Genomic DNA, 13311 nt, shown 5'->3' with positions numbered 1-13311 from the left:
GCGCGTAATTACGCACTCGGCGCGTCTCGGAGGGGGACTTAAATCACGGAAGTCTTAATTAACGGGATGGATTGGGGGCGGGGCCGTTCCTCTGTTTACCGGAGGGCCGCCGCGTCCCGCCGCTGCGCGCTCTTTAGGCGGACGGACGCGCGCGCGCGCGCGCGCACGCACGCACGCACGCGCGCACGCACGCACGCGAGCCGTTCTTATTCTAATGAAGGAGACACGACGGTCAGTATCAGAAACAATTAAAAACGGAACCTGAAGGCTTCTCCATTTTTACCTACAATAGTAATCGCATTTAAACAGAAATTGTGTAAAATAGGAAAGAAATAAAGCAAAAGACACCACAAAGTATTGAATAAAATCAGTTGTAAATAATTACAGTTAAAACACACACATTTGCACAGACTCGTCTTTGACATATATGGAAATATTGCGGTAATAAAGCAAGAAATATTAACAACAACAATAACTCCAGTTGCGACGTTATTAAACCATGTTGTAACCATAATATTAATATTAACGAGATTAGATGACAGGTTGCTATCCCTCTCCCACACACACACACACACACTCTGGCAGAAGAGCGCGCGCCCCGGCGGGGGTTCGAACCGTCGCCGCTTCGTACAAAAGCCGCGCACCCGCGCTGCCGCCGCGCACACACACGTCTCCGGGCTCCGGATTGATTTCTCCTGGAAAGTTCTCCCGGGCAGCTCCTCTGGACGCGTCTCCAGGAAAGTTCTCGCCCTTCTTGGAGACACCTTCTGCCATGACGCGCCCCGGCGCTCCTGGGCGGCTGTGAAGCGGGGGAAGATGCCCCGGCCCGGGAAGAGCTCCTACAGCGACCAGAAGCCCCCCTACTCGTACATCTCCCTCACCGCCATGGCCATCCAGAGCTCCGACGAGAAGATGCTGCCGCTCAGCGACATCTACAAGTTCATCATGGAGCGCTTCCCCTACTACCGCGACAACACGCAGCGCTGGCAGAACTCGCTGCGACACAACCTGTCCTTCAACGACTGCTTCATCAAGATCCCGCGGCGGCCCGACCAGCCGGGCAAGGGCAGCTTCTGGGCGCTGCACCCCGACTGCGGGGACATGTTCGAGAACGGCAGCTTCCTGCGCAGGAGGAAGCGCTTCAAGCTGCAGCGCGCCGAGCCCAAGCTGGCCCTGACCCCCGCCGCCCACTACCACGCCTACGGGCTCCACGGAGGACACCCGTTCACCATCGAGAACATCATCGGCCGCGAGTACAAGGTGCCCATCGCCTCCGTCATGAGCCAGCTGGGCTACCCGGTGCCGGTGCCGGTGCCGGTGCACCCCGTGGGAGGGCCGGCGTGGCCCGGCGTGGGGCTGCTGGGCGAGGCCGAGTACCCGCCCTTCAACGTGCCCGTCAAGAGCCTGTACCACTGCGCGGGGCCCCAGGCCGGTCCCGCCATGCCGCTCCCCATCAAACCCACTCCCACGCTGGGCACGGCGCTCGGAGGGAGTCTGGACGGCGGAGAGGGCAAGAGCGGCGGCCTGCACCCGGCACTGCTGCTGCACTAGACACGTACACGTACACGTACACGTACACGCACACGTACACGCACGTATATATTCACACAAATATACAAACACACACACACGCATAAATACTTGCACAAATATATATATATATACACACACATTATACACACATATATACACGCAATCAGAAGTAACCCAAAGAGACATGTGAACTGATTTTAATTTATTCGTTTTTGGTTATTTAAAGAGTATTGAAACATGACATATTTATGATGTAAAATATAATAAATGATTATATCGCTAACCTCCCCGGGATGGCTTACATTTTAACGGCATGTTCAAAAAAATTGTTCTGGATCTCCCCACAATTATACATTTCTTACGCTCAATCAGTGTGGAATTCTGTCTTGCTGTGTGTGTGTTTTATTAATAGTTGTTATGTGCTATTACTGATCATTGTCGTGACAACAATTCATTTGGAAGCGTTTGGCGTGTGTGTGAGGCGTGTATTCCCCGAACTGCACTCATCTGGATTCAGCCTCGAAATTCAGGGCTGGGCTCTGCGGAGAGCCTGGGAGATGATGGGGACATGATGGGGACATGATGGGGACACTGATTCCCTCCTGCTGAATCAAACAGATTTTTTCTGCAGGAGCTAAATAAACTGGATATATGTACATATTTCTATAATATCCCATTAAATGAAAGATGTTAACGATGGTAACGATGACCACGTCTCACGCAAAATTATTTACTGGGTAATAAACACAAATTGATAAGATCCTGGCTGAGTGGTATTTTTTTTTTTTTTATCCGTGTCACCGCGCCTGTAAAAATCCTGACCTCATTATATTATTCTGCCAAAAAATACCACACCGATGTTTTATTTACTCAGAATATTGGTTACAATATTTACAACAAATACTTCACATAATTAATACTGCTTATAATAATCCTGCTTATTTGATACAGAATCTTTGGGAGAGTGGAGGTCACAGTACTGTACCACAGGCACATTAAATTCAGTCAAGTAATAAGATGTGTTTTATGAAGATCGTGCAAGTCTGGACGATCTTTGCCTCAGCTTCTATTTTAGCAGCTCTTCACTGGAAGGAGTTACAATATGAAAGTCATGTAAACATTAATACAGGTTTCAAAAGAGGCTTATTCAATAAAACAATAAAGCTGGAAGCAGCTTCTCTAGATTCCGTTTATTCAGCCAGCTGACCAGGAACAAAGGACATTTCAGGAGGGATCCATATTCAATCAATATTGGTTTTATTTCAACCTGTCATAACTCGACATGTCACTTCAGTCACTGCATCGCGTGTCGCCTCCATCACTGCAGTACCATGTTGCCTTGGTCACTGCAGCACTTCTCACCTCAGTCACTGCAGTGTCACCTCGGTCACTGCGATGTGTGTCTCTTCAGTCACAACAGTGCCGTGTCACCTCAGTCACTGCAGCGTGTGTCGCCTCTGTTATAGCAGTGTATGTCATTGCTCACTGCAGCGGCGTGTTGCCTCAGTCACTGCAGTCACTTGGTCACTGCAGCGTGTGTTAGTGCAGCGGCATGCAGCTTCGTGCAGCATCGTAAGTTCAGCGGTCAATGCAGCGCCGTGTCACCTCAGTCACTGCAACCTATGTCACCATGATCACTGCAGCGGCGTGTCACTGCAGCACTTCTCACCTTGGTCACTGTAGCGCCATGTCACCTCTGTCATTGTCGTGTTGCCTTAGTCACTTCGGCGTGTGTCGCCTCTGTTATAGCAGTGCATGTCATTGCTCACTGCAGCGGCGTGTTGCTCAGTCACTGCAGTCACTTGGTCACTACAGCGTTGTGCAGCAGCATGCAGCTTCATGCAGCAACGTAAGTTCAGCGGTCAATGCAGCGCCATGTCACCTCAGTCATTGCAGTGTCGCCTCGGTCACTACAGTGCGTGTCACCTTGGTCACTGCAGTGACATGTCGCCTCCACTGCAACACTGAAGAGTTTATTTATAGATATATTTAATATTTTATTTTAATATTGCTTTATGTCCCTGCGTCATAACAGAAGCTTTTCCTGTGGGATTAATAAAATGTTCTGATTCTCCAGACCTGCTACATGTAAAACGCCCATGTAACATCCTCTCACCATGGTAGTGTGTGTGTGTGTGTGTGTGTGTGTGTGTGATGGGAGGAGATGTTCCACGACTTCAAACAGCAGCGTTGGCTGAAGTAGCGTTGTGTTGAACATCGTTTCAGCTTTGAAGTCGAGAAGCTGGTGTTCTCTTCAGCTGACTGTATTCACTGGACCTGCTTAGCATGGCAAAGGCCTTGTTACACACACACACACACACACACACACACACACACACTCTTCATAAAGTCATAATTGACATGCACAGGTTGAGGGCAGCATTAGCTCCGCCCAGCAGGCAGCTTTCTCTTTAATGTCTCCTCAACCCATCGTCCATCTTTCATCACACATTGTGTATCTGTGCGTGTGTGTGTGTGTGTGTGTGTGTACATACTTACAGCTTTATTAGAAACTCATCTGCATGCACATGATTATGAATGTGTTAATATTGTGTTGTGTGTGTGTGTAATGTGAAGGTTACTGTTACATGCACATAAAAACTTTTTTAAACTCTCATTATTTCAGACGTATGATAATTACCTGAATGTTAGGATGAATAAGAATGAGGTCAGAGGTCACAAGAGGCTGCTTTAGAGGAATAGAATATGAGATATTAACAGAAATTAACCAGCAGGCTTGGTGGTGGTGTCTGTAATCAGCAATAAGCCCCGCCTCCTTAATGAGCGGCCTCATTCATTAGCGACGATGAGGTCAAGCGGCATTAGTGCAACACGGCGTTCAGTCAAGAGGCTGCGGAGAAAAACACGGAATTACACTGATGAATTCAAGTTTGAGGAACAAGAGGGCAGATTGTGTGTGTGTGTGTGTGTGTGACAGAGAGAGTGTGAAAGAGTGTGAGTGAGTGTGTGTGTAAGAGTGTAAGTGTGTGAAGGTGAAAGTGTTGGTGTGTGTGTGTGTGTGACTGTGAAAGAGTGTGAGTGAGTGTAAGTGTGAGTGTGAAAGTGTCGCTGAGTGTGTGTGTGTCAGTGACTGTGAGTGAGTGTATGTGTGTGTGAGTGTATGTGTAAGAGTGTGTAAGTGTGTGTGTGTGTGTGTGTGAGAGAGAGAGACTTGAAAGAGTGTGAGTGAGTGTGTGTAAGTGAGTGTGTCAGTGATTGTGAGTAAGTGTATGTGTAAGAGTGTGTGTGTGTGTGAGTGTGTGTGTGTGTCAGTGAATGAGAGTGAGTGTATGTGTAAGATTGTGTGTGTGTGTGTTTGTGACTGTGAAAGAGTGTGTGTGTGTTTGTGACTGTTAATGAGTGTGAGTGTGTGTGTGTGTCAGTGATTGTGAGTGAGTGTATGTGTAAGATTGTGAGTGTGTTTGTGACTGTTAATGAGTGTGAGTGAGTGTGTGTGTGAGTGTGAAAGTGTCGGTGAGTGTGACTGTGAAAGAGTGTGAGTGTGTGTGTGTGTGTCTGTGTCAGTGATTGAGAGTGAGTGTATGTGTAAGAGTGTGTGTGTCTGTGACTGTGAAAGAGTGTGAGTGAGTGTGTGTGTGTAAATGTGTGTGTGTGTTTGTTACTGTGAAAGAGTGAGTGTGAAAGTGTCGGTGAGTGTGACTGTGAAAGAGTGTGAGTGAGTGAGTGTATAAGTTTGTGTGTAAGAGTGTGTAAGTGTGTGTGAGTGTGAAAGTGTCGGTGAGTGTGACTGTGAAAAAGTGTGAGTGAGTGAGTGTGTAAGTTTGAGTGTAAGAGTGTGTAAGTGTGTGTGAGTGTGAAAGTGTCGGTGAGTGTGACTGTGAAAGAGTGTGAGTGAGTGTGTGTGTGTAAATGTGTGTGTGTGTATGTTTGTTACTGTGAAAGAGTGAGTATGTAAGTGTCGGTGAGTGTGACTGTGAAAGAGTGTGTGTGAGTGAGTGTGTAAGTTTGTGTGAGTGTGAAAGTGTTGGTGAGTGTGACTGTGAAAGAGTGTGAGTGAGTGTGTGTGTGTGTAAATGTGTGTGTGTATGTTTGTTACTGTGAAAGAGTGAGTGTGAAAGTGTCGGTGAGTGTGACTGCGAAAGAGTGTGAGTGAGTGAGTGTGTAAGTTTGTGTGTAAGAGTGTGTAAGTGTGTGTGAGTGTGAAAGTGTCGGTGAGTGTGACTGTGAAAGAGTGTGAGTGAGTGTGTGTGTGTGTGTAAATGTGTGTGTGTATGTTTGTTACTGTGAAAGAGTGAGTGTGTAAGTTTGAGTGTAAGAGTGTGTAAGTGTGTGTGAGTGTGAAAGTGTCGGTGAGTGTGACTGTGAAAAAGTGTGAGTGAGTGAGTGTGTAAGTTTGTGTGTAAGAGTGTGTAAGTGAGTGTGAAAGTGTCGGTGAGTGTGACTGTGAAAGAGTGTGAGTGTGTGTGTGTAAATGTGTGTGTGTATGTTTGTTACTGTGAAAGAGTGAGTGTGAAAGTGTGTGTGAGTGTGACTGTGAAAAAGTGAGTGAGTGAGTGAGTGTGTAAGTTTGTGTGTAAGAGTGTGTAAGTGTGTGTGAGTGTGAAAGTGTCGGTGAGTGTGACTGTGAAAGAGTGTGAGTGAGTGTGTAAGTTTGTGTGTAAGAGTGTGTAAGTGTGTGTGAGTGTGAAAGAGTGTGAGTGAGTGTGTGTGTGTAAATGTGTGTGTATGTTTGTTACTGTGAAAGAGTGAGTATGTAAGTGTCGGTGAGTGTGACTGTGAAAGAGTGTGTGTGAGTGAGTGTGTAAGTTTGTGTTAGTGTGAAAGTGTTGGTGAGTGTGACTGTGAAAGAGTGTGAGTGAGTGTGTGTGTGTAAATGTGTGTGTGTATGTTTGTTACTGTGAAAGAGTGAGTGTGAAAGTGTCGGTGAGTGTGACTGTGAAAGAGTGTGAGTGAGTGAGTGAGTGTGTAAGTTTGTGTGTAAGAGTGTGTAAGTGTGTGTGAGTGTGAAAGTGTCGGTGAGTGTGACTGTGAAAGAGTGTGAGTGAGTGTGTAAGAGTGTGTAAGTGAGTGTGAGTGTGAAAGTGTCGGTGAGTGTGACTGTGAAAGAGTGTGAGTGAGTGTGTGTGTGTAAATGTGTGTGTGTATGTTTGTTACTGTGAAAGAGTGAGTGTGAAAGTGTCGGTGAGTGTGACTGAAAAAGTGTGAGTGAGTGAGTGAGTGTGTAAGTTTGTGTGTAAGAGTGTGTAAGTGTGTGTGAGTGTGAAAGTGTCGGTGAGTGTGACTGTGAAAGAGTGTGAGTGAGTGTGTAAGTTTGTGTGTAAGAGTGTGTAAGTGTCGGTGAGTGTGACTGTGAAAGAGTGTGAGTGAGTGTGTAAGTTTGTGTGTAAGAGTGTGTAAGTGTGTGTGAGTGTGAAAGTGTCGGTGAGTGTGACTGTGAAAGAGTGTGAGTGAGTGTGTAAGTTTGTGTGTAAGAGTGTGTAAGTGTCGGTGAGTGTGACTGTGAAAGAGTGTGAGTGAGTGTGTGTGCGTGTCCTGCTAACCAAAGCAATAGTTGGACCTGAGTTGAGGGCCACACGGTAGCATCCCAACCCGGGATTTACATACTAGAACCTCACTTGTATGCTCTGGAGTCATGTGACGTGACAATACGAGCGATTTGATTGGGTCTTGTGTGGGTGGAGTTTACATGTTGCCGCGGGTTTCCTCCAGGTTCTCCACCTGGAGTCCCAATGCATGTACACCAGATCCAGGTGAGTTGGTGACACAGTGTGTATGTGCCCTGCGGAGTCCCCATCCTGTCCCCAGAGTCCAGTGGACATGACCCTGACATGGACATTTTTTAAAACACAAACTACTTCCAGATTTGTTCTGGATATTCAGAAGTTCTGTTGGAAAGAAACGCTCCTGTCCCCAGAGGACAACAGGTGTAGGACAGTCGGGAGGACATTATATGGATTCATGCCGTTTTCATACACGGATGTTATCAAAAACCTTATGAACCTAGAAGGTGAAAATAAATGTTCATGCACAAGACAGAAAATGTCCTAAACTAGTGGCGTGTGCAGGGTCTGCACTGTGCTGTGTGTGTGTGTGTGTGTGTGTGTGTGTGTGTGTGTGAGTTCTCCCTTGATGTTAATTTCTTGTTTGACTGCAGTTAGAGGACAAGACTCCTCTCACCTTCATCTTCCTCTTGGGCTTCCACTGATGTAATTAATGCCCCGTCTCACACACACACACACACACACACACACACGCACTCTTTCACAGTCAGACACACACACACACACACTCACTCACACACACACACTCACACTCATTCACACTCTTTCACAGTCAGACACACACATACACACAGACACACACACAGGGCAGTGGTGGCCTAGCGGTTAAGGAAGCGGCCCCGTAATCAGAAGGTTGCTGGTTCGAATCCCGACCCGCCAAGGTACCACTGAGGTGCCACTGAGCAAAGCACCGTCCCCACACACTGCTCCCCGGGCGCCTGTCATGGCTGCCCACTGTTCACCAAGGGTGATGGTTAAATGCAGAGGACACATTTCACTGTGTGCACCGTGTGCTGTGCTGCTGTGTATCACATGTGACAATCACTTCACTTTACTTTTACACACACACTCACACTCATTCACACTCTTTCAGTCAGACGCACGCATACACACACACTCACTCATTCACACTCTTTTACAGTCAGATACACATACACACACACACACACACACACACACACACACACACACACACACTTCTCAGCCTTTTGGCTAAGATCAAGTGTGAAATCTGTTCTTATCAGTTTAATCTCTGATACGTCCCCCACCAGGGGACTTCGCTGGGGCAGCGGTGGTCTAGTAGATAAAGAAGATGTCTTGTAACCAGAAGTTTGCAGAATGAGGAGAGCAGGACGGTGAAGGACGTGTGAAGCTCACTGCTGCCCTCTACAGGGGTTTCTCTTCTCGACCTTTTTCTCTCCCTCCTGTATTGTCACTGCATGAAGAAATAAAATAATCTAATCCAGCCTGATTTAATTCAACAATACATCAGTACAGAACCCATCAGTACAGAACCTCATCAGTACAGAACCTTATCAGTACAGAACCTAATCAGTACAGAGCCCATCATTACAGAACCCATCATTACAGAACCCATCAGTACAGAACCTAATCAGTACAGAACCTAATCAGTACAGAGCCCATCATTACAGAACCCATCATTACAGAACCCATCAGTACAGAACCTAATCAGTACAGAGCCCATCATTACAGAACCCATCAGTACAGAACCCATCATTACAGAACCCATCATTACAGAACCCATCAGTACAGAGCCCATCATTACAGAACCCATCAGTACAGAACCCATCAGTACAGAACCCATCATTACAGAACCCATCATTACAGAACCTAATCAGTACAGAGCCCATCATTACAGAACCCATCATTACAGAACCCATCAGTACAGAACCTAATCAGTACAGAGCCCATCAGTACAGAACCCATCATTACAGAACCTCATCAGTACAGAACCTAATCAGTACAGAGCCCATCATTACAGAACCCATCATTACAGAACCCATCAGTACAGAACCTAATCAGTACAGAGCCCATCAGTACAGAACCCATCATTACAGAACCCATCAGAACCTCATCATTACAGAACCCATCATTACAGAACCCATCAGTACAGAACCTCATCAGTACAGAACCCATCATTACAGAACCCATCAGTACAGAACCTCATCAGTACAGAACCTCATCATTACAGAACCCATCAGTACAGAACCTCATCAGTACAGAGCCCATCATTACAGAACCCATCATTACAGAACCCATCAGTACAGAACCTAATCAGTACAGAGCCCATCAGTACAGAACCCATCATTACAGAACCCATCAGAACCTCATCATTACAGAACCCATCATTACAGAACCCATCAGTACAGAACCTCATCAGTACAGAACCCATCATTACAGAACCCATCAGTACAGAACCCATCATTACAGAACCCATCATTACAGAACCCATCAGTACAGAACCTAATCAGTACAGAGCCCATCATTACAGAACCCATCATTACAGAACCCATCAGTACAGAACCCATCATTACAGAACCCATCATTACAGAACCCATCAGTACAGAACCTAATCAGTACAGAGCCCATCATTACAGAACCCATCATTACAGAACCCATCAGTACAGAACCTAATCAGTACAGAGCCCATCATTACAGAACCCATCATTACAGAACCCATCAGTACAGAACCCATCATTACAGAACCCATCATTACAGAACCCATCAGTACAGAACCTAATCAGTACAGAGCCCATCATTACAGAACCCATCATTACAGAACCCATCAGTACAGAACCTAATCAGTACAGAGCCCATCATTACAGAACCCATCATTACAGAACCCATCAGTACAGAACCCATCATTACAGAACCCATCATTACAGAACCCATCTGTACAGAACCTAATCAGTACAGAGCCCATCATTACAGAACCCATCATTACAGAACCCATCAGTACAGAACCTAATCAGTACAGAGCCCATCATTACAGAACCCATCATTACAGAACCCATCAGTACAGAACCTAATCAGTACAGAGCCCATCATTACAGAACCCATCATTACAGAACCCATCAGTACAGAACCCATCATTACAGAACCCATCATTACAGAACCCATCAGTACAGAACCTAATCAGTACAGAGCCCATCATTACAGAACCCATCATTACAGAACCCATCAGTACAGAACCTAATCAGTACAGAGCCCATCATTACAGAACCCATCAGTACAGAACCCATCAGTACAGAACCCATCATTACAGAACCCATCATTACAGAACCCATCAGTACAGAACCTAATCAGTACAGAGCCCATCATTACAGAACCCATCATTACAGAACCCATCAGTACAGAACCCATCATTACAGAACCCATCATTACAGAACCCATCAGTACAGAACCTAATCAGTACAGAGCCCATCATTACAGAACCCATCATTACAGAACCCATCAGTACAGAACCTAATCAGTACAGAGCCCATCATTACAGAACCCATCAGTACAGAACCCATCAGTACAGAACCCATCATTACAGAACCCATCATTACAGAACCCATCAGTACAGAGCCCATCATTACAGAACCCATCATTACAGAACCCATCAGTACAGAACCTAATCAGTACAGAGCCCATCAGTACAGAACCCATCATTACAGAACCTCATCAGTACAGAACCTAATCAGTACAGAGCCCATCATTACAGAACCCATCATTACAGAACCCATCAGTACAGAACCTAATCAGTACAGAGCCCATCAGTACAGAACCCATCATTACAGAACCCATCAGAACCTCATCATTACAGAACCCATCATTACAGAACCCATCAGTACAGAACCTCATCAGTACAGAACCCATCATTACAGAACCCATCAGTACAGAACCTCATCAGTACAGAACCTCATCATTACAGAACCCATCAGTACAGAACCTCATCAGTACAGAGCCCATCATTACAGAACCCATCATTACAGAACCCATCAGTACAGAACCTAATCAGTACAGAGCCCATCAGTACAGAACCCATCATTACAGAACCCATCAGAACCTCATCATTACAGAACCCATCATTACAGAACCCATCAGTACAGAACCTCATCAGTACAGAACCCATCATTACAGAACCCATCAGTACAGAACCCATCATTACAGAACCCATCATTACAGAACCCATCAGTACAGAACCTAATCAGTACAGAGCCCATCATTACAGAACCCATCATTACAGAACCCATCAGTACAGAACCCATCATTACAGAACCCATCATTACAGAACCCATCAGTACAGAACCTAATCAGTACAGAGCCCATCATTACAGAACCCATCATTACAGAACCCATCAGTACAGAACCTAATCAGTACAGAGCCCATCATTACAGAACCCATCATTACAGAACCCATCAGTACAGAACCCATCATTACAGAACCCATCATTACAGAACCCATCAGTACAGAACCTAATCAGTACAGAGCCCATCATTACAGAACCCATCATTACAGAACCCATCAGTACAGAACCTAATCAGTACAGAGCCCATCATTACAGAACCCATCATTACAGAACCCATCAGTACAGAACCCATCATTACAGAACCCATCATTACAGAACCCATCTGTACAGAACCTAATCAGTACAGAGCCCATCATTACAGAACCCATCATTACAGAACCCATCAGTACAGAACCTAATCAGTACAGAGCCCATCATTACAGAACCCATCATTACAGAACCCATCAGTACAGAACCCATCATTACAGAACCCATCATTACAGAACCCATCAGTACAGAACCTAATCAGTACAGAGCCCATCATTACAGAACCCATCATTACAGAACCCATCAGTACAGAACCTAATCAGTACAGAGCCCATCATTACAGAACCCATCATTACAGAACCCATCAGTACAGAACCCATCATTACAGAACCCATCATTACAGAACCCATCAGTACAGAACCTAATCAGTACAGAGCCCATCATTACAGAACCCATCATTACAGAACCCATCAGTACAGAACCTAATCAGTACAGAGCCCATCAGTACAGAACCCATCATTACAGAACCTCATCAGTACAGAACCTAATCAGTACAGAGCCCATCATTACAGAACCCATCATTACAGAACCCATCAGTACAGAACCTAATCAGTACAGAGCCCATCAGTACAGAACCCATCATTACAGAACCCATCAGAACCTCATCATTACAGAACCCATCATTACAGAACCCATCAGTACAGAACCTCATCAGTACAGAACCCATCATTACAGAACCCATCAGTACAGAACCTCATCAGTACAGAACCTCATCATTACAGAACCCATCAGTACAGAACCTCATCAGTACAGAGCCCATCATTACAGAACCCATCATTACAGAACCCATCAGTACAGAACCTAATCAGTACAGAGCCCATCAGTACAGAACCCATCATTACAGAACCCATCAGAACCTCATCATTACAGAACCCATCATTACAGAACCCATCAGTACAGAACCTCATCAGTACAGAACCCATCATTACAGAACCCATCAGTACAGAACCCATCATTACAGAACCCATCATTACAGAACCCATCAGTACAGAACCTAATCAGTACAGAGCCCATCATTACAGAACCCATCATTACAGAACCCATCAGTACAGAACCCATCATTACAGAACCCATCAGTACAGAACCTAATCAGTACAGAGCCCATCATTACAGAACCCATCAGTACAGAACCTAATCAGTACAGAGCCCATCATTACAGAACCCATCATTACAGAACCCATCAGTACAGAACCCATCATTACAGAACCCATCATTACAGAACCCATCAGTACAGAACCTAATCAGTACAGAGCCCATCATTACAGAACCCATCATTACAGAACCCATCAGTACAGAACCTAATCAGTACAGAGCCCATCAGTACAGAACCCATCATTACAGAACCTCATCAGTACAGAACCTAATCAGTACAGAGCCCATCATTACAGAACCCATCATTACAGAACCCATCAGTACAGAACCTAATCAGTACAGAGCCCATCAGTACAGAACCCATCATTACAGAACCCATCAGAACCTCATCATTACAGAACCCATCATTACAGAACCCATCAGTACAGAACCTCATCAGTACAGAACCCATCATTACAGAACCTCATCAGTACAGAACCTCATCAGTACAGAACCCATCATTACAGAACCCATCAGTACAGAACCTCATCAGTACAGAACCT

The 13311-nt window shown here is 45.6% G+C and overlaps 1 protein-coding gene and 1 pseudogene across 1 annotated transcript; both read left to right on the top strand.

Annotated features, from left to right (window-relative positions):
* The first annotated feature begins 711 nt into the window (after positions 1-711).
* LOC114776767 (forkhead box protein B2-like) lies at positions 712-1551 on the top strand. The gene has a single exon (XM_028966863.1). It carries the CDS (start codon positions 817-819, stop codon positions 1549-1551), a length of 735 nt encoding a protein of 244 aa, XP_028822696.1. The 5' UTR covers positions 712-816.
* A 6696-nt stretch (positions 1552-8247) lies between these two features.
* Positions 8248-8374, top strand: LOC114776770 (uncharacterized; annotated as a pseudogene).
* The last annotated feature ends 4937 nt before the right edge of the window (positions 8375-13311 follow it).

This window comes from Denticeps clupeoides, unplaced genomic scaffold (genome assembly GCF_900700375.1).
Source record: "Denticeps clupeoides unplaced genomic scaffold, fDenClu1.1, whole genome shotgun sequence".
NCBI lineage: Eukaryota > Metazoa > Chordata > Actinopteri > Clupeiformes > Denticipitidae > Denticeps > Denticeps clupeoides.
The sequence above is the reverse complement of the archived record's forward strand: the minus strand, read 5'-3'. Positions and strand labels throughout refer to the sequence as shown.